Raw genomic sequence first — 19,364 nt, 5'->3', positions numbered from 1 at the left:
TCTACTCTTATAACTTCCATTTGGTTTCTGTACAAATTGTAAGTAGCCTTTCACTCCCTGTATTTTAAACTTGTCATCTTCAGAATTTGAAAGAGAGTATTCCAGTCAACATTACCAAAAGCTTTCTCTCCGTTTACAAATGTTATAACCGTAGGTTTGCCTTTTCTTAACCCATGTTCTAAGATAAGTCGTAGGGCCAGTACTGCCTCGCGTGTTCCAACATTTCTACGGAATCCAAACTGTTCTTCCCCGAGGTCGGCTTCTAACAATTTTTCCGTACGTTTGTAAAGAATTCGTGTTAGTATTTTGCAGGTGTGGCCTATTAAACTGATAGTTCAGTCGCCATCCGTCGACACCAGCTTTCTTTGAGATTGGAATTATTATATTCTTCTTGGTTCAAATGGTTCAAATGGCTCTGAGCACTATGGGACTTAACATCTGAGGTCATCAGTCCCCTAGAACTTAGAACTACGTAAACCTAACTAACCTAAGGACATCACACACATCCATGCCCGAGGCAGGATTCGAACCTGCGACCGTAGCGGTCACACGGTTCCAGACTGAAGCGCCTAGAACCGCACGGCCACGCCGGCCGGCCATATTCTTCTTGAAGTCTGAAGGTATTTCGCCTGTCTCATACGTCTTGCTCACCAGATGGAAGAGTTTTGTCATGGCTGGCTCTCCCAAGGCTATCAGTAGTTCTAATGGAATGTTGTCTACTCCTGGGACCTTGTTCCGACTTAAGTCTTTCAGTAATCTGTCAAATTCTTCACGCAGTATCGTTTCTCCCGTTTCATCATCAATTACATCCTCTTCCATCTCCATAACATTGCCTTTAATTACATCGAAATTTTATAGACCCTCTACACACTCCTTCCACCTTTTTGCTTTCCCTTCTTAACTTAGGATTGGTTTCCCATCTGAGCTCTTGATATTCATACTGGTGGTTCTCTTTTCTCCAAAAATCTCTTTAATTTTCCTGTAGGCAGTATTTCTCTTACCCCTAGCGATATATGAATCTACATCCTTATATCTCTCCTCTATCTGCTTCGCCATTTTGCTCTTTGAGTTGATCACATTCTTGGGACGTTTGTATTCCTTTTCCCCTGCTTCATTTACTGCGTTTTTATATTTACTGCTTTCATCACTTAAATTCAATATCTCTTCCGTCATCCTACGATTTCTACTAGATCTCGTCTTTTTACCAACTTGATCGTCTTCTGCCTTCACTATTTCATCTGTCAAAGCTACCCAGTCTTCTTGCATTGTATTTTTTCCACTGTTCTTGTCAACCGTTCCCTAATGGTCCCTCTGAAACTCAACAAAACATCTCGTTCTTGCAGTTTATCCAAGTCCCGTCTCCTTAAGTTCCTACCTTTCTTCTGTTTCTTCAGTTTTAATCTACAATTCATATCCAATAAATTGTGGTCTGAGCCCACATCTGCCACTGGAAATGTCTTACAATTTAAAACCTGGTTCCTCTTACCATTACAAAATCTATCTGAAACTTTCCAGTGTCTCAGGTCTCTTCCAGGTGTATAACCTTCTTTCATTATTCTTAAACCAAATGTTAGCCATATTAATTTATGCTCTATGCAAAATTCAACCAGAATGCTTCCTCTTTTAAATTTTTGTCTCCCTTAACTACCTGAATAATTTATTTTTTCGCATCGTACATTTCTTCAATCGCTTCATCTTCTGCGGAGCTAGTTGGCATATAAACAAATGGTTGAAATGGCTCTGAGGACTATGCGACTTAACTTCTCAGGTCATCAGTCGCCTAGAACTTGGAACTACTTAAACCTAACTAACCTAAAGACATCAAACACATCCATGCTCGATGCAGGATTCGAACCTGCGACCGTAGCGGTGGCGCGGTTCCAGACTGAAGCACCTAGAACCGCTCGGCCACGACGGCCGGTTGGCATATAAACATGTACTACTGTGGCAGGCGTGTGATTCGTATCTATGTTGGCTACAATAATGCGTTTACTATATTGTTCGTAATAGCTTATCTACATTCCTATTTTTTATTCATTATTAAACCTACTCTTTGAAAAATAGTTCAAATGGCTCTGAGCACTATGGGACTTAACTGCTGTGGTCATCAGTCCCCTAGAACTTAGAACTACTTAAACCTAAGGACATCAAACACATCCATGCCCGAGGCAGGACTCGAACCTGCGACCGTAGCGGTCGCTCGGTTCCAGATCCTACTCTTTCATTAGAGTTATTGGACTTTGTGTTTATAACGCTGTATTCACCTGGTCAGAAGTCTTGTTCCTCCTCCCACCAAACTTCACTAATTCCATACAATATCTAACTTTAATCTACCCATTTCCCTTTTTAAATTTCCTAACCTAACTGCCCGATTAAGAGATCTGACATTCCACGTTCCGATCCGTAGAACGCCAGTTTTGTTTCTCCCGATAAGGACGTCCTCCTGAGTAGTCCGCGCGCGGAGATCCAAAAGGGGGCTTATTGTACCTCCGGAATATTTTACCCAAGAGGACGCCATCATCGTTTAACCACTCAGAAAAGCAGCATGCCCTCCGGAAAAATTTCAGCAGTTTGCAGTACCAGCACATCGAGGTCGTTTTGGTTGCTGTTACAAGGCCAGATCAGTCAATCACCCAGACTGTTGCCCCTGCAACTACCGAAAAGGCTGCTGCCCCTCTTCAGTAACCACACGTTCGTCTTGCCTCTCAACAGGTACCAATACGTTGTAGTACGGCTATCGGTACCATTCTGGCACGCAAGTATCCCCAACAACGACAATGTCCATGGTTCATTTAATCTTCAGCACACTTAAGCCTCCGTTCTCTTCTTGTATTAATTTTTCGTGGTCCACATTTCCCTTCCACATAAGGCTACATAAAGACATTCAGAAAAGTTTTCATAATACTAAAATTTATATTCAATGTTAGGAAACTTCTCCTTTTCCGAAATCCATTCTTGTTATTGCCAGTCTGAATTTTATGCCCTCTCTGCACTTTTTATGACATAAAACTAAATTAATCATTTCAAAAAAATGTTGAATTATAGTAAACTGAATTAATATCATAAATTAAATTACTTCTGATTTTTTGTAATCGGTACGCGATGTGGTTAGCACTTCATTGGATTATCCAATACGCTCTGAAGCTAGTAATCCTTGTGCAGTTGATAATACTACACTACTGGCCATTAAATTTCTACACCACGAAGATGAGGTCCTACAGACGCAAAATTTAACCGACAGGAAGAAGATGCTGTGATATGCAAATGATTAGCTTTTCAGAGCATTCATACAAGGTTAGCGCCGGTGGCGACACCTACAGCGTGCTAACATGAGGAAATTTTCCAACCGATTTCTCACACACAAACAGCAGTTGACCGGCGTTGCCTGGTGAAACGTTGTTGTGATGCCTCGTGTAAGGAGGAGAAATGTGTACCATCACGTTTCCGACTTTGATAAAAGTCGGATTGTAGCCTATCGCGATTGTGGTTTACCGTATCGCGACATTGCTGCTTGTGTTGGTCGATATCCAATGACTGTTAGCAGAATATGGACTCGGTGGGTTCAGGAGGGTAATACGGAATGCCGTGCTGGATTCCAACAGCAGTCGAGATGACAGGCATCTTATCCGCATGGCTGTAACGGATCGCGCAGCCACGTCTCGATCCCTGAGTCAACAGATGGGGACGTTTGCAAGACAACAATCATCTGCATGAACAGTTCGACGACGTTTGCAGCAGCATGGACAATCAGCTCGGAGACCATGGCTACGGTTACCCCTGACGCTGCATCACAGACAGGAGCGCCTGCGATGGTGTACTCAACGACGAACCTGGGTGCACGAATGGCAAAACGTCATTTTTTCGGATGAATCCAGGTTCTGTTTACAGCATCATGATGGTCGCATCCGTGTTTGGCGACATCGTGGTGAACGCACATTGGCAGCGTGTATTCGTCATCGCCATACTGGCGTATCACCCGGCGTGATGGTATGGGGTGCCACTGGTTACACGTCTCGGTCACCTCTTGTTCGTATTGACGGCACTTTGAACAATGGACGTTACATTTCAGATGTGTTACGACCCGAGGCTCTACCCTTCATTCGATCCCTGCGAAACCATACATTTCGGCAGGGTAATTCACGACCGCATGTTGCAGGTCCTGTACGGGCCTTTCTGGATACAGAATATGTTCGACTGCTGCCCTGGCCAGCACATTCTCCAAATCTCTCACTAGCTGAAAACGTCTGGGTAATGGTGGCCGAGCAAGTGGCTCGTCACAATACGCCAGTCACTAATCTTGATGAACTGTGGTATCGTATTGAAGCTGCATGGGCAGCTGTATCTGTACACGCCATCCAAGCTTTGTTTGACTCAATGCTCAGGCGTATCAAGGCTGTTATTACGGCCAGAGGTGGTTGTTCTGGGTACTGACTTCTCAGGATCTATGCACCCAAATTGGGTGAAAATGTAATCACATGTCAGTTACAGTATAATATATATGTACAATGAATACCCGTTTATCATCTGCATTTCTTCTTGGTGTAGCCAGTAGTGAATTTACAACGGTCCACTAGTAAGGATTCATTAATGCAGATCGAAAGCTTACACCAGCAGTGTTACTGTCACCAATGTTACAAGGTAACAAAAGTTCAATATATGTTTATGATGGTTCAAATGGCTCTGAACACTATGGGACTTAACATCTTAGGTCATCAGTCCCCTAGAACGTAGAACTACTTAAACCTAACTAACCTAAGGACATCACACACACCCATGCCCGAGGCAGGATTCGAACCTGCGACCGTAGCTTTCGCGCGGTTTGCAGACTGAAGCGCCTAGCACGTTTATGACACCACATGCTTATCTGTCTGACATTCCTTAGTAACTTTCATACGGGTACAGGCGGTATGGAGAATGGTATCATGCGATCTAAGATGGTCTAATACTAAATTGTTAGTATCCACTCGTGTGTCCCATTTGTTTCGATAGCCTTGTGTACTTGAAATAACTGTACAAAGCAGATTTGACGGCTTGCCAGACGATCTTTCCCAGCTCCAGTAGTCGGTGCAGTAGCGTTTTCTACAGGATACTTTCGATATTTTGTAAGAGTGTCCATACTGATATGGGTAAACTATAATAAACTAATTGATATAAATGGTACTGTTGTCGCTGCCTCGAGGACACAGCAACGAGTAGTGTACTCTCAAGGGCTTTTACCTTAGTTTATTTTTTATTTTTTTTTTAATTTCGTTCTTTGAGAGTCGTGGCTACTGCCAAACGAAGTGATAGCAATCGGAGCCTCAGTCAGCTGATAACCTCGCTCCGATCATCTATGATTGAACAGGACCATGAGTTACGAAGAACATTTTCGAGTGAAGAAAGCTTCCGTTGCATTTTAGAGTTAATGTCAGCGTGTGGAAAGAGTATTAGAGGATCATTGTTTACTGTATCATTATCAGTGACAGTTGTTTAGGTATCTGCAATGCACGTATGGAACACCTATCGGAACATATCCTTCTCTTCAGCGGACGGGTTCTTACTCAGGTTTGGACAGAATTTCCAGTTATTCTGATTCACGTTATTTGAAGCCATATATCCGTTTCAAAAATGTGGAAACTAGGATAATATTCGTCAGATTTTGAAAGGTGCCACTTAATGGAATAATGCTTGTGTGATATTATTTGCAAAATAACATATAGACTATACAGTATAGTTTTAGGTTGAAACTTTATATTGCGCGAAAATATCATTAGCAATTAATAACTTCGAACAATATTGCCAACTATATAAGGGATTACGCGACACCTTAACGTGGACAAACGTATCGAATAGGAAAACCAGACAATATACCGTTTAATGTATATCCAGAGACACAGGCCAAATAATGCAGTAGCTTTCCACAGTCACAAAATAACCTTGATAACACGTCAAATAAATTTGACACAAATGCAGTAGACACATTTTAACACCGTCCATGGCTGCTATAGTACCGCAAGCCGAAACTGCTTGGAAAGATCTATTTCTATGTAAAGACAGTCAACAGATTCAAACTTTTTATCCATTTTTTTAGGACAGTCTATAGTTTAAAATGAAAACAACAGGCCGAAAGACAAATTGTTATTCCGTTCAAAAAAATACTGAACATCGTCGATAATAGCATTCCACTATTTGACCACTGCACATACTCACTAATGGGAGGTATTGAAATAAGCATCTCTGGTGCTGAGAAACGACAAAGATCATTATAGTTGAACAAGACAGCATGCTGATCTGATCTTATCTGCATAAAATTCACACCTGATACGCTGCGGTGCTAGATCCTTTCCCAGGTCGTGTTTACCGAGAACGTCCCGAAAAACAGATAGTCCCGCGTGACTAATACTGTAAATGTTTTAAAAAAAGTTAAAAAACTAATTTATAGAATTAGAAAGCAATTTTGCTGTGTTGAAGAATAAATTACTTGTTGTACAGTAATATAATTTTCCAGGTGCGATCAGTTGTATACGCGTATGTGGACACTGCAAAATTTCTTGCAAACAAAGTTTATAGTAAAGAAGTAATAAATGAAAACTCATCTTCAAATATTGGGTGAATATACTCACAAGAAGAACACGGCAAGTGTCATCATAACCAGATTTCTCAGAAACTTAGCTCAGTTAAAGAGAGGCCAATATAAGCTAACATGTGTCTTGGGTTATTCGTAGGTATTCGACAGTTTCTGAGAAAACATCAGTCAAAATTTTCCAGGTGCATTATATGCAAAAAAATTTGATATTTGTGGTACGTTCTATGGGACAAAGTTGTTAAGTTACACACTACTTAATCTTAAACAAACATACATTAAGGACAACACACACGCCCATTCCTAAGGGAGAACTCGAACCTCCGACGGAGGGAACTGCGTGAACCGTGGGAAAGTGCTTAGACCGCACGGCTCCCCGCGCGGTCAGCTTGATGTAGCTTTTACCAAGTGACTGGTGACGCAATAGCAAGCATCGGAGCTTCTTGCTTTTGCGCACCGTGTTCGAATCCTGATTATTATTTTTAATTTTTCTACCCACGTCCGTAGAAGATTTCTACTAGAATGTTTTCCAATGTATATTGAAATATCTTTGCCCTCGTCTACTAATTATATGCCTGGCGAATGAACTTAAAATAAAGAAATAACATATACAGATGATGTCGATATTTCTGTTTTAGCCCTCTATACGAAGACTGTTCAAAAAGTAACCTACTTTAACGTCTACCGTTGAAATCAACCACGGTACTGGGCGCGTATTCTGTCTATGTTTGTAGACATACTCTGTGCGCGTACCTGATTTTCTTCATGGCTGCGGGAACAGCCCGTCATTGGCTGGCTGTTGACAACTGAACGCGTGTAGGTGGTAGTCGTCGGGTTTTGTATTGTGGTCAAAATGAGAAAGTTGAACAACGTTATTGCACCAAATTTTAAGCTTGACGATTCTCAAGGTGAAACAATCCGCAGGATTCGACAAGTGTTTTGGGAGAAACAGTGGCTACCACTGAGTGGTACAACAGCTTCAAAGATGGCCGTTCATCAGGGAAGAGTGAAGCACGTTTAGGTAGGTCCTCAACATTCGCAAATGAGGTCGCGATGCAGGATAGACGAATCACGATCAGCGTACTCGCAGACATGTTTAAATTAGTACTTGATTCATTCATTTCATTTTAATGGAGCATTAGGACCTCAGAAGGAGGTTTGTGCCGAAGTTGCTAACAAATAAGCAGAAATAATTTCGTTCCAAGATCGCTCAGATGCTTGAATTCTCATGTCTCATATGTTTGTGCCATCGGTATCACACAAGGGAATGCTTCAAATCTCCCTGATGAATAAATATAAGAATTCATGTAAGAGTGAAATATAAGAATATCATAATTTAAAATGATTGTAACCTCTGAAAATACCACACATACATATATTATATAATAAACATATAACACTTATTGTGCAACCTACTTGTAATATTATTATTAATATAATTAATAATCTGTATATTGAGCAAGCAGTGAAGGAAATAAAAGAAAAATTCGGAGTAGGTATTAAAATCCATGGAGAAGAAATAAAAACATTGAGGTTCGCCGATGACATTGTAATTCTGTCATAGACAGCAAAGGACTTGGAAGAGCGGTTGAACGGAATGGACAGTGTCTTGAAAGGAGGATATAAGATGAACATCAACAAAAGTAAAACGAGGATAATGGAATGTAGTCGAATAAAGTAGGGTGATGCTGAGGGAATTAGATTAGGAAATGAGACACTTAAAGTAGTAAAGGAGTTTTGCTATTTGGGGAGCAAAATAACTGATGATGGTCGAAGTAGAGAGGATATAAAATGTAGACTGGCAATGGCAAGGAAAGCGTTTATGAAGAAGAGAACTTTGTTAACGTCGAGTATAGATTTAAATGTCAGGAAGTCGTTTCTAAAAATGGTTCAAATGGTTCTGAGCACTATGCGACTCAACTTCTGAGGTCATTAGTCGCCTAGAACTTAGAACTAACTAACCTAAGGACATCACACACATCCATGTCCGAGGCAGGATTCGAACCTGCGACCGTAGCGGTCGCTCGGTTCCAGACTGCAGCGCCCAGAACCGCACGGCCACTCCGGCCGGCTAAGTCGTTTCTGAAAGTATTTGTATGGAAGTGTTTGTATGGAAGTGAAACATGGACAATAAATAGTTTGGACAAGAAGAGAATAGAAGCTTTTGAAATGTGGTGCTACAGAAGAATGCTGAAGATTAGATGGGTAGATCACATAACTAATGACGAGGTATTGAATAGGGTTGGGGAGAAGAGAAATTTGTGGCACAACTTGACTAGTAGAAGCGATCGGTTGGTAGGACATGTTCTGAGGCATCAAGGGATCACCAATTTAGTATTGGAGAGCAGCGTGGAGGGTAAAAATCGTAGAGGGAGACCAAGAGATGAATACACTAAGCAGATTCAGAAGGATTTAGGTTGCAGTAGTTACTGGGAGGTGAAGCAGCTTGCACAGGATAGAGTAGCATGGAGAGCTGCGTCAAACCAGTCTCTGGACTGAAGACCACAACAACAACAATTAATATAACACACTTGCATCCCCTAACGCGGTAAGAAACGTTCATGTGTGATAACATTCTATGTGTATGAGTATAAAGAAAGATAAAAAAATATAGGAAAAAGTGATCGGGTTTCGTGCACGGCTCGCAAAAATGAGACACCGCAATGCTACAGCGCCATCTGTCACAAAGCGGAAAAAGTGGTCCAACTAAAACATTCATGTTTCTTTACGTACTACACGAATATGAAATAAAAAATGGGGTTTCCTATTTTAAAAAAAAACGCAGTTGATATTCGTTTGACCTATGGCAACGCCATCTAGCGGGCCAACCATAGCGCCATCTGGTTTCCCCCTTCAAGCTAGACGAGTTTCGTTCTTTGTAGTTCTTTCGGTTGATGCTTATTTCGTGAGATATTTGGCCCGGTCACTATCAATGGACCACCCTGTATATAAATGATATAGTAGAAAGCGTCGGATGCTCTATAAGGTTACTCGCAGATGATGCAGTTGTTTATGCCAAAGTAGCACCGCCAGAAGATAGTAAAAATTTGCAGAACGACCTGCAGAGAATTGACGAAAAGTGCAGACTCTGGCAGTTGACCCTTAACGTAAATAAATACACTCCTGGAAATTGAAATAAGAACACCGTGAATTCATTGTCCCAGGAAGGGGAAACTTTATTGATACATTCCTGGGGTCAGATACATCACATGATCACACTGACAGAACCACAGGCACATAGACACAGGCAACAGAGCATGCACAATGTCGGCACTAGTACAGTGTATATCCACCTTTTGCAGCAATGCAGGCTGCTATTCTCCCATGGAGACGATCGTAGAGATGCTGGATGTAGTCCTGTGGGACGGCTTGCCATGCCATTTCCACCTGGCGCCTCAGTTGGACCAGCGTTCGTGCTGGACGTGCAGACCGCGTGAGACGACGCTTCATCCAGTCCCAAACATGCTCAGTTGGGGGACAGATCCGGAGATCTTGCTGGCCAGGGTAGTTGACTTACACCTTCTAGAGCACGTTGGGTGGCACGGGATACATGCGGACGTGCATTGTCCTGTTGGAACAGCAAGTTCCCTTGCCGGTCTAGGAATGGTAGAACGATGGGTTCGATGACGGTTTGGATGTACCGTGCACTATTCAGTGTCCCCTCGACGATCATCAGTGGTGTACGGCCAGTGTAGGAGACCGCTCCCCACACCATGATGCCGGGTGTTGGCCCTGTGTGCCTCGGTCGTATGCAGTCCTAATTGTGGCGCTCACCTGCACGGCGCCAAACACGCATACGACCATCATTGGCACCAAGGCAGAAGCGACTCTCGTCGCTGAAGACGACACGTCTCCATTCGTCCCTCCATTCACGCCTGTCGCGACACCACTGGAGGCGGGCTGCACGATGTTGGGGCGTGAGCGGAAGACGGCCTAACGGTGTGCGGGACCGTAGCCCAGCTTCATGGAGACGGTTGCGAATGGTCCTCGCCGATACCCCAGGAGCAACAGTGTCCCTAATTTGCTGGGAAGTGGCGGTGCGGTCCCCTACGGCACTGCGTAGGATCCTACGGTCTTGGCGTGCATCCGTGCGTCGCTGCGATCCAGTCCCAGGTCGACGGGCACGTGCACCTTCCGCCGACCACTGGCGACAACATCGATGTACTGTGGAGACCTCACGCCCCACGTGTTGAGCAATTCGGCGGTACGTCCACCCGGCCTCCCGCATGCCCACTATACGCCCTCGCTCAAAGTCCGTCAACTGCACATACGGTTCACGTCCGCGCTGTCGCGGCATGCTACCAGTGTTAAAGACTGCGACGGAGCTCCGTATGCCACGGCAAACTGGCTGACACTGACGGCGGCGGTGCACAAATGCTGCGCAGCTAGCGCCATTCGACGGCCAACACCGCGGTTCCTGGTGTGTCCGCTGTGCCGTGCATGTGATCATTGCTTGTACAGCCCTCTCGCAGTGTCCGGAGCAAGCATGGTGGGTCTGACACACCGGTGTCAATGTGTTCTTTTTTCCATTTCCAGGAGTGTACAACATACGAAAAGAAATCCACTACTGTACAGCTACACTATTGATGACAAACAGCTGGAGACAGCGTCTGCCGTAAAATATTTAGGCATAACTATCCAGAGCGACCTTAAGTGGAATGACCATCTGAAACAGATAGTTGGAAAAGCAGACACCAGACTCATATTCATCGGAAGTATCTTAAGGAAATGTAACTCATTCCCGAAAGGAGTGGCTTAAAAGGCGCCCGTTCGCCCGATTCTTGAGAATTGTTCATCTATCTAGGATCCCTATCAGGTAGTACTGATAGAGGAGATCCAACGAAGAGCGATGCGTTTCGTCACGGGATCGTTTCGCTGGCGAGAGAGTGCTACGGAGATGTTAAACTAACTCCACTGGTAGAAGTTAGAAGAGAGGCGTTGTGCATCACAGAGACATTTACTATTGAAATTTCCGGACAGCACTTTTCAGGAGGAGTCGGTCAACATATTACTCACCCCCACATATGTCTCGCGTATTGACCACGAGCAGGATATTCGAGAAATTAGACCCAATACAGAGGCTTACCGACAATCATTCTTCCCACGCATTATTCACGAGTGGAACAGGGTTGGAGGGATCAGACAGTCGTACCGAAAGTACCCTCCGCCACCCACCATTAGGTGGCTTGCGGAGTATGATGTAGATGTAGATGTAGACGCGACTTGCGTTGTGAGCGGTTATTGACAGTTGCCGTCGAACATTGGCGTGGTCACATAAACGTGATTGGGCAATGTAATTAGAGAGGTCTCTCATAACTGCTTCAACAATAAGCTTTACGAAGAACGTCTAACATACCGTCGACGATGAGATCGTTAGAGACGGCCCAAGCGTTGGTTTTGAAAAAGATGAAGGAATAGACCATACCCTTCCCAAACAAACCATCCCCATATTTACATTAAGTAATTTTGTGGAAGGCTAGGAAAAAAGTGTGATGCGATTTCATCGAAGTACTGAGCTCGGAGTCCACCTGAAGCGATTCATTAATCCCAAAACAAACCCATATACGAATCGCGCGATTAGGATTCGGTTCAAATGGCTCTGAGCACTATGGGACTCAACTGCTGAGGTCATTAGTCCCCTAGAACTTAGAACTAGTTAAACCTAACTAACCTAAGGACATCACAAACATCCATGCCCGAGGCAGGATTCGAACCTGCGACCGTAGCGGTCTTGCGGTTCCAGACTGCAGCGCCTTTAACAGCACGGCCACTTCGGCCGGCTTAGGATTCGGTCAGACATTCTTCCTGAATATGTCTTACCCACTCGTCGCCATGTTTATGTTATCCCTTGAAATTTGTGTCAACAATGATACAATTTTGCTGGTACATTCAGTAAAAAAAAAATGTAAATGTCGTGTGACTATGGCCTCCCGTCGGGTAGACCGTTCGCAGGGTGCAAGTCTTTCGTCGACTTGCGCGTCGATGGGGATGAAATGATGATGATGAGGACAACACAATACCCAGTCCCTGTGCGGTGAGAATCTCCGACCCAGGTACATTCAGTGGTATATGTGGATACTTTCTGCAAAATGAGTTACAAATCAACAAAGGCGATCTCGTCGTTCGGAAAGTCACAACGGATGAGCACAAGTATGCACATATCCTGGAGTCTACCCCTACATGCAGTTTGTTTTCCCTCGGGACGATGGCCTCTACCGCAGGACAATGCAACATGTCACACAACTCGCAACATACATGTGTGGCTTAAAGAGCACCAAGAACAGCCTACGGTATTCCCTTGGCCACCAAACTCCCTGAATTTAAGCCCAATCTAGAATTTGTGGCACCACATCGATCATGATGTTCGTGCAACGGGTCCTCAATCGAGAAACGGAGCGAAGCTGGCAACGGCACTGGATCGGTATGACCCCACATCCTTGTCGGTACCTTCGGAAACCTAATTGACTCTCTTCCTGCACGTCGTGTCCGCCACGATAGGTGCCGGCACGGTAGCTCAGCATGTTCAGTCAGAGGGTTTAGCTACCCTCTGTAATAAAAAACTGAGTAAATGGATCAACGAACAACCTGAGCGAGTGTCATCGGACGTCTTCCACGAACAAATTCAACGAACAATATAGAAGAAAAATGAGATAAAAAAGGATAGGTGACTGGTCAGCGTGACGGACTGCCGCCCTAAGGGCCCCGGGTTCGATTCCCGGCTGGGTCGAGGATTTTCTGCGCTCAGGGATTGGGTGTTGTGTTGTCTTCCTTATCATTTCATCCCTATCCCGCGCTCAGGTCGCCCAATGAGGCGTCGAATGAAATAAGACCTGCACTGAGTCGGCCAGACCTGCCCCCGTAAGGGGCCTCCCGGCCAATGACGCCAAACGCTCATTTCCATTTCCTGCACGTCTTGGAGGGGCCCCTGTTGTAAAAGGTGGTTATTCAGCCTTTTGACAGGTCTTCAAATTAATGTGACTGGACAGGGTATATATAGAACAAACAAGTATACCGAGCTGCTGTTTTCGCTAAGTGAAGCAGAAAATGAGAAGAAAATTGTGGTTTATGCAAACAGTAGCTGCCGAATTATAGTACTGATTATTTTTTTAAAAACGATACTACATGATTTTGTCTATGATGATGGAAAGGTCACTCAAAGAGGACTTCAACGAGATGATGTGCTCCAAGAGGGCTTTGGAACTTGGTGAAATATTAACAACCACTTTCATTAAAACATCGAACCCCAGTGTATAAAACAGCTTCAAACGTCTGATTACTTTACAAATGAGTTAATAAGTTCAGTGTTTGATGTTAAGCTTGTAAGCGAGAAAAAATTCCGAAAAGGTTCGAAATTATTTGTAAATTGTCATGTTTATGACCTCATACCTTCTGAACTATGCATCGACAGTGATGTAATTTTGCTGATACATTCAATGGTATTTGTCGATTTGTTCTGCAAAATATATTTCAAATGGAGCTAGCAGTAAAAAAAAAAAAAAAAAAAAAAAGTCTTCCCTGGTGCTTGAGTTTTACTGCGTGAACAGCGGAAACGTTCATTTCATCAACATGTGAGGAGTGTAAGCTAGCAAAAGTTAAGATTTGCAGTTTTGTGCAAAATTCGTTGAAATTCGCTAAATGCTCTCATTATCAAACACTGGCTGAGTATGAATATCGACTACGTGATTTGAACATCATGAGTTACGTTGCCTCAAGACTTGCAATGTTTGTCGTATTTGTCTTGTATTAAAAACTTAATGTTGAGACTGTATCTCCTAATGACCTTGTAAGTAGGCTGTTTATGTTTTCTCTATGTAAGTAGGCTGTTTATGTTTTCTTTATGTAAGTAGGCTGTTTAGGTTCTTATATTGGTAACGCCGCCGCCACGTAGCGCTCTCTGTATGAGAATGAAATCACTGGCTGTGCTGTGTGCAGTCTGTGGCTATTTTGCATTGTTGTCTGCCATTGTAGAGGGGCAGCTGGATGTGAACAGCGCGTAGCGTTGCGCAGTTGGAGGTGAGCCGCCAGCAGTGGTGGATGTGGAGAGAGAGATGGCGGAGTTTTGAAATTTGTCATGAACTGCTATATTTATATATGATGATATCAAGGTAAATACATTGTTTGTTCTCTATTAATATCTTTCATTTGCTAACTATCCCTATCAGTAGTTAGTGCCTTCCATAGTTTGAATCTTTTATTTAGCTGGCAGTAGTGGCGCTCGCTGTATTGCAGTAGCTTGAGCAGCGAAGATTTTTGTGAGGTAAGTGATTTGTGAAAGGTATAGTTTAATGTTAGTCAGGGCCATTCTTTTGTAGGGAATTTTGAAAGCCAGATTGCGTTGCGCTAACAAAATATTGTGTGTCAGTTTAAGCACAGTCATGTATAATTGTTGAAAGGGGACGTTTCAACCTGATAACGAAAGCGTTTTACAGTTGTAAATTCGGCCAGTAATTGATTGAAAGACAAAAATCGATTTCTTGTTGTCCCTGGAAGACTTTAGATAGGCAACCCCCCCCCCCTCCCTCCCGGTCGGTAGTTCGAGTCCTCCCTCGGGCATGGATGTGTGTGTTTTCCTTACCGTAACTTAGTTTGTGTAAGCCTAAGGACCTATGGCCTCAGCAGTTTGGTCCCACAGGATTATTACGACAAATTTCCAAAAATCAGCGCAAGGAGTGCTCTACACATACTAACCTAGCTGACAAGCCCAGCAATTCCAGGTATTCATTCTGCCAATTTTCTGTTAGAAACGAAATCTGGCAAGTATTCCTGTAGTAGACTTGGAGTGAGACGATCCCGTACAGTTTCTGTACGCTGAACGTAGCTGATTTGAGCTTTGAGAGTCTACAACAACTTTTTCTAAAAGCCCCTTTCGCAACGCCTCTTTGTATCTCTATAGACGACTATTTTTCGCCTACAGCCGTTTCCACTCACTTGTTGAAAGCTCTCAGAAACGCTGTCGCGTGTCAGAGATTTCAATAAGTTGACTCAGCTGTAGGAGTATCTTACAGCAAAGAATAGATGTATTATAACTTCATGGATGATGCGACATTTTTTCACACATCTCAGTGTTTGTGACATCATATCTCTTGTACTATGTGTCGTACAATGACATATTTTTGTAGATATATTCAGCTCCATATATGGATACTGTCTACGAAATATGATACGAATAGTATTAGCAGCAAAGAAGTAATAAATATAACGCCATGTTTGATGGGGAAGTTTTTTACGCGTTTCAGTGTTTATAATGTGATATCTCCAGATCTATGTGTCACACAACGACATAATTTTGTAGGTATGTTCAGGGGCATATATGGATACTGTCTGCATAATTTATTGCGAATAGAGTTAGTAGCACGGAAGTAATATATTTGAAACTCATGCATGATGCGGCAGTTTTTTTACGTATCTCATTATTTATGACAGCATATTTCCTGAACTATGATAAATAGATGGTTCTTGAATGACATTAAGGCATATTTGTACAAAGTTTAGTTGAAATCTGTGCGGTGGTTTAGGATATACACACATTCAAACACCCGTTTCTACAATATGCATGGAATCTATCTGATTTCATTTTGGTCCATCAACAGCTTCATGGTAATAACTTTCAAAATCGACTACAGTCCTCTGAATTGTACCTACAAAAACTGCTAAGTGATGTGGCGTTTCTATGCACGATCTTGCTTACGGATGTGACATTGTCTACGTCGTGCGAAGTGGTAGCGTGGTTTCAGGCGCCATGTCACGGACTGCGCGGCCACTCACGCCAGAGTTTCAAGTCCTCCCTCAGGCATGGGTGTGTGTGTTGTTCTTAGCATAAGTTAATTTAAGTAGTGTGTAAGAGTAGGGACCGATGACCTCAGCAGTTTGGTCCCTCAGAAATTCACACACATTTGAACATTTTTTGACTTTGTTTACAAATGATGGGCAACACAGTTCTCGCAAGATGCACTACTGGTCAGTTGAGAATCAACACTGGCTGGGAAAAGTGAATACACGACGATCTACTATTATTAACGGATGTGACACTACGCATAAGATAAGAATGGTATCAATACCTCACATGTACCCCTCCACCCGCCCCCCCCCCCCTCCCATTGTCAAGCAAAAACCTTAGCAGAGCACTGGAGATCGTAGTCGGTTGTATCAAAATGGTTTGCCCGCCCCTCAGCCTTATCCGCTGTGCACTTATAACTATTAGGAAAATTAAACATGAAGTCTACGAAGAAACACGGGTGACTCCGGAGTACATAAATGCCATAATGATACAGGGTCGTACTGTGAGTGAAGACCAGATGAAATGCAGTGACATTATTTTCTGCTTAAGGGTTCAGTGCAAATTTAATCGAAATCGACGTAGCGCTTTAGTCGGGTAAAAGTAACAGAGTTACTTCCGCGTTTAATAATTTTAATATGGAAGAAAGGTTTAAATAAAAACGGAGCTTACTTTGCAAAAATGGCTCTGAGCACTGTAGGACCTAACATCTCAGGTCATCAGTCCCCTAGAACTTAGAACTACTTAAACCTAACTAACTAAGGACATCACACACATCCATGCCCGAGGCAGGATTCGAACCTGCGACCGTAGCGGTCGCGCGGTTCCAGACTGAAGCGCCTAGAACCGCTCGGCCACCAACGGCCGGCGCTTACTTTGCAAATGTGAAGCTGTTTAGAAAGAGTCTTGCTAAAAGAAATACAAAACTACCAATATATAACTCCCTGGTCAGCTCATTTGTCACATATTGGTCAGAAGTATGGACAGAACACGACAAAAATGCAATAACAAGCTTTCAGCGGAAAATACTATGCAATATCTGTGGTGCAACAAGGGAGTAAGAAAGCTGGAGAATACGCTCCAACGCCGAATTACACGTATTAACACAAGGTAGGAGCATAGTGAATTTTGTGAAATCACAGCGAATACGACGGTTTGGACACATGGCGAGAATGGCACAGGATACAATTCAAAGAAAAATGATGAAAAGTGTGATCCATTTAGCTAGGAGAAAATGGAGACGTAGAAGAAGATGTACTGACGACGTGATAGTGGATTTCACCAGTATGGGAGTCCGATGGTGCAAAAGAGCAGCAGATAACTTAGAAATGTGGAGGAAAATCGTTGAAGAAGCCGAAGTTCACCAAGGGCTTTAGCGCTACTAAAGAAGAAGAAGAAGAAGAAGAAGAAGAAGAAGAAAAAGAGAATGGGTTCAACACGTTGAGGATGGTATAGGCATTGTATTCATTACATTGAATCGTATTACGTGGAATTTTTCATCCAATAAAAACATTTTCGCAAATACGATAAAGCGATAAAGTTCAAAAGTCAATGGATAAAGAGCCTTCTCGAGGAAGAAGTGTTTTTACGCATTTCGCGTAAAATTTTTCAAATCAATGAATGTCTTGTACTGCACACTTCCTAAAGTAGGCTGTGTTCTTCCTCGGCTTCAAGCTATCTCCGTACCAAATTTCATTAAAATTTGGTCAACAGTTTTTTGTGAAAACATATGAGAGAGAGTTATTTAGCGTATTTACAACATTAGTATACAAAGCACGGACTATACAATTGCCGAATGATCACTGAAAATAGTCGCATTTGTTAAGTATCTGAGAGTATGCGTACTGGGCGATTTAAAGTAGAACAACCACATAAAACTAAGCGCAGGAAAGCCATATGCCAAACTGAGATTCATTGGAAGAATCACGAGGAGGAACAGACCACACACGAAGGAGGGAGGTTACAAAACACTCTATCTATGGTGACGTGAGCATTTCTTCTCAGTCTGGTACCCTTATCCTCCTGACAGAGGAAACAGAGAAGATTCGAAGAAAACCGCTAGCGTTTCGTCACCATTGCGCGGAAGCCTCACACACATTCTTATCGAGCTCCGGTGGCAGACGCAACAAGAGACACTTTGTGCATGACGGTGTGGTTCGCTGCTACAATACGCAAAGCGGTCGTTCCTAGGAGAATAAAACAACATTTTTTCCTGTTACCTCGGGAAAAGACTGAAGGCGAAATTAGAGAGAATCGAGTTCACATGGATGTTTTTCACAAACGCCTCCTTCTGTCCACCTATATCCACTCAAACAGGAAAGGCAGCAAGCTCCAGTGGTACGCGAAATACTGTCTACCACACACATTGCGGCGGCTTACGAAGTATGGAAGTAGATTTAGATATAAATGACTAAAAAATCATCAACAGTTGCAGTAACAGTTAAACGTAGGCTATGAATGGTGTGCGTGATATGTGAGGTAACCTGAACAGAGACGGCGACCAGCAGCGCCGCCGACACCACGACCGCCCTGAAGTCCATCGCCAGCTCCAACTGAGGCTGCAGGCCGCGCAGCCGACCCATCGCCAGCCAGCCGCCCAAACCGTGTGACGTAAGCAAGGGACTATCGCCCGACGGCGAGTCTCTCTGCTCGCGCGACTTGTAGACAGCTATCGTTAATCAAGGGCACCACCTTCCATCAATCTGAGCAACGTATAAATAATGCTGATCTGACTCACCGCATGTACACTACTGGCCATTAAAATTGCTACACCACGAAGATGACGTGCTACAGACGCGAAATTTAACCGACAGGTAGAAGATGCTGTGATATGCAAATGATTAGCTTTTCAGAGCATTCATTCAAGGTTGGCGCCGGTGGCGACACGTACAACGTGCTGCCATGAGGAAAGTTTCCAACCGATTTCTCATACACAAACAGCAGTTGACCGGCGTTGCCTGGTGAAACGTTGTTGTGATGGCTCGTGTAAGGAGGAGAAATGTGTACCATCACGTTTCCGACTTTGAT

General features: G+C 43.4%; 1 protein-coding gene across 2 annotated transcripts in view; it reads right to left on the bottom strand.

The window, feature by feature from the left end:
- LOC124803997 (inter-alpha-trypsin inhibitor heavy chain H4-like) overlaps positions 1–18,972 on the bottom strand; it is a 145,493-nt gene extending 126,521 nt beyond the window's left edge. For both annotated transcript variants that reach the window (XM_047264717.1, XM_047264718.1), the window contains exon 1: positions 18,821–18,972. In XM_047264717.1, coding sequence (XP_047120673.1) covers positions 18,821–18,919 — 99 coding nt within the window. In that variant the 5' untranslated portion in view covers positions 18,920–18,972. The remainder of the gene's footprint in view (positions 1–18,820) is intronic.
- Positions 18,973–19,364: the final 392 nt, after the last annotated feature.

Source organism: Schistocerca piceifrons, chromosome 1 (assembly GCF_021461385.2).
Source record: "Schistocerca piceifrons isolate TAMUIC-IGC-003096 chromosome 1, iqSchPice1.1, whole genome shotgun sequence".
NCBI lineage: Eukaryota > Metazoa > Arthropoda > Insecta > Orthoptera > Acrididae > Schistocerca > Schistocerca piceifrons.
The sequence above is the reverse complement of the archived record's forward strand: the minus strand, read 5'-3'. Positions and strand labels throughout refer to the sequence as shown.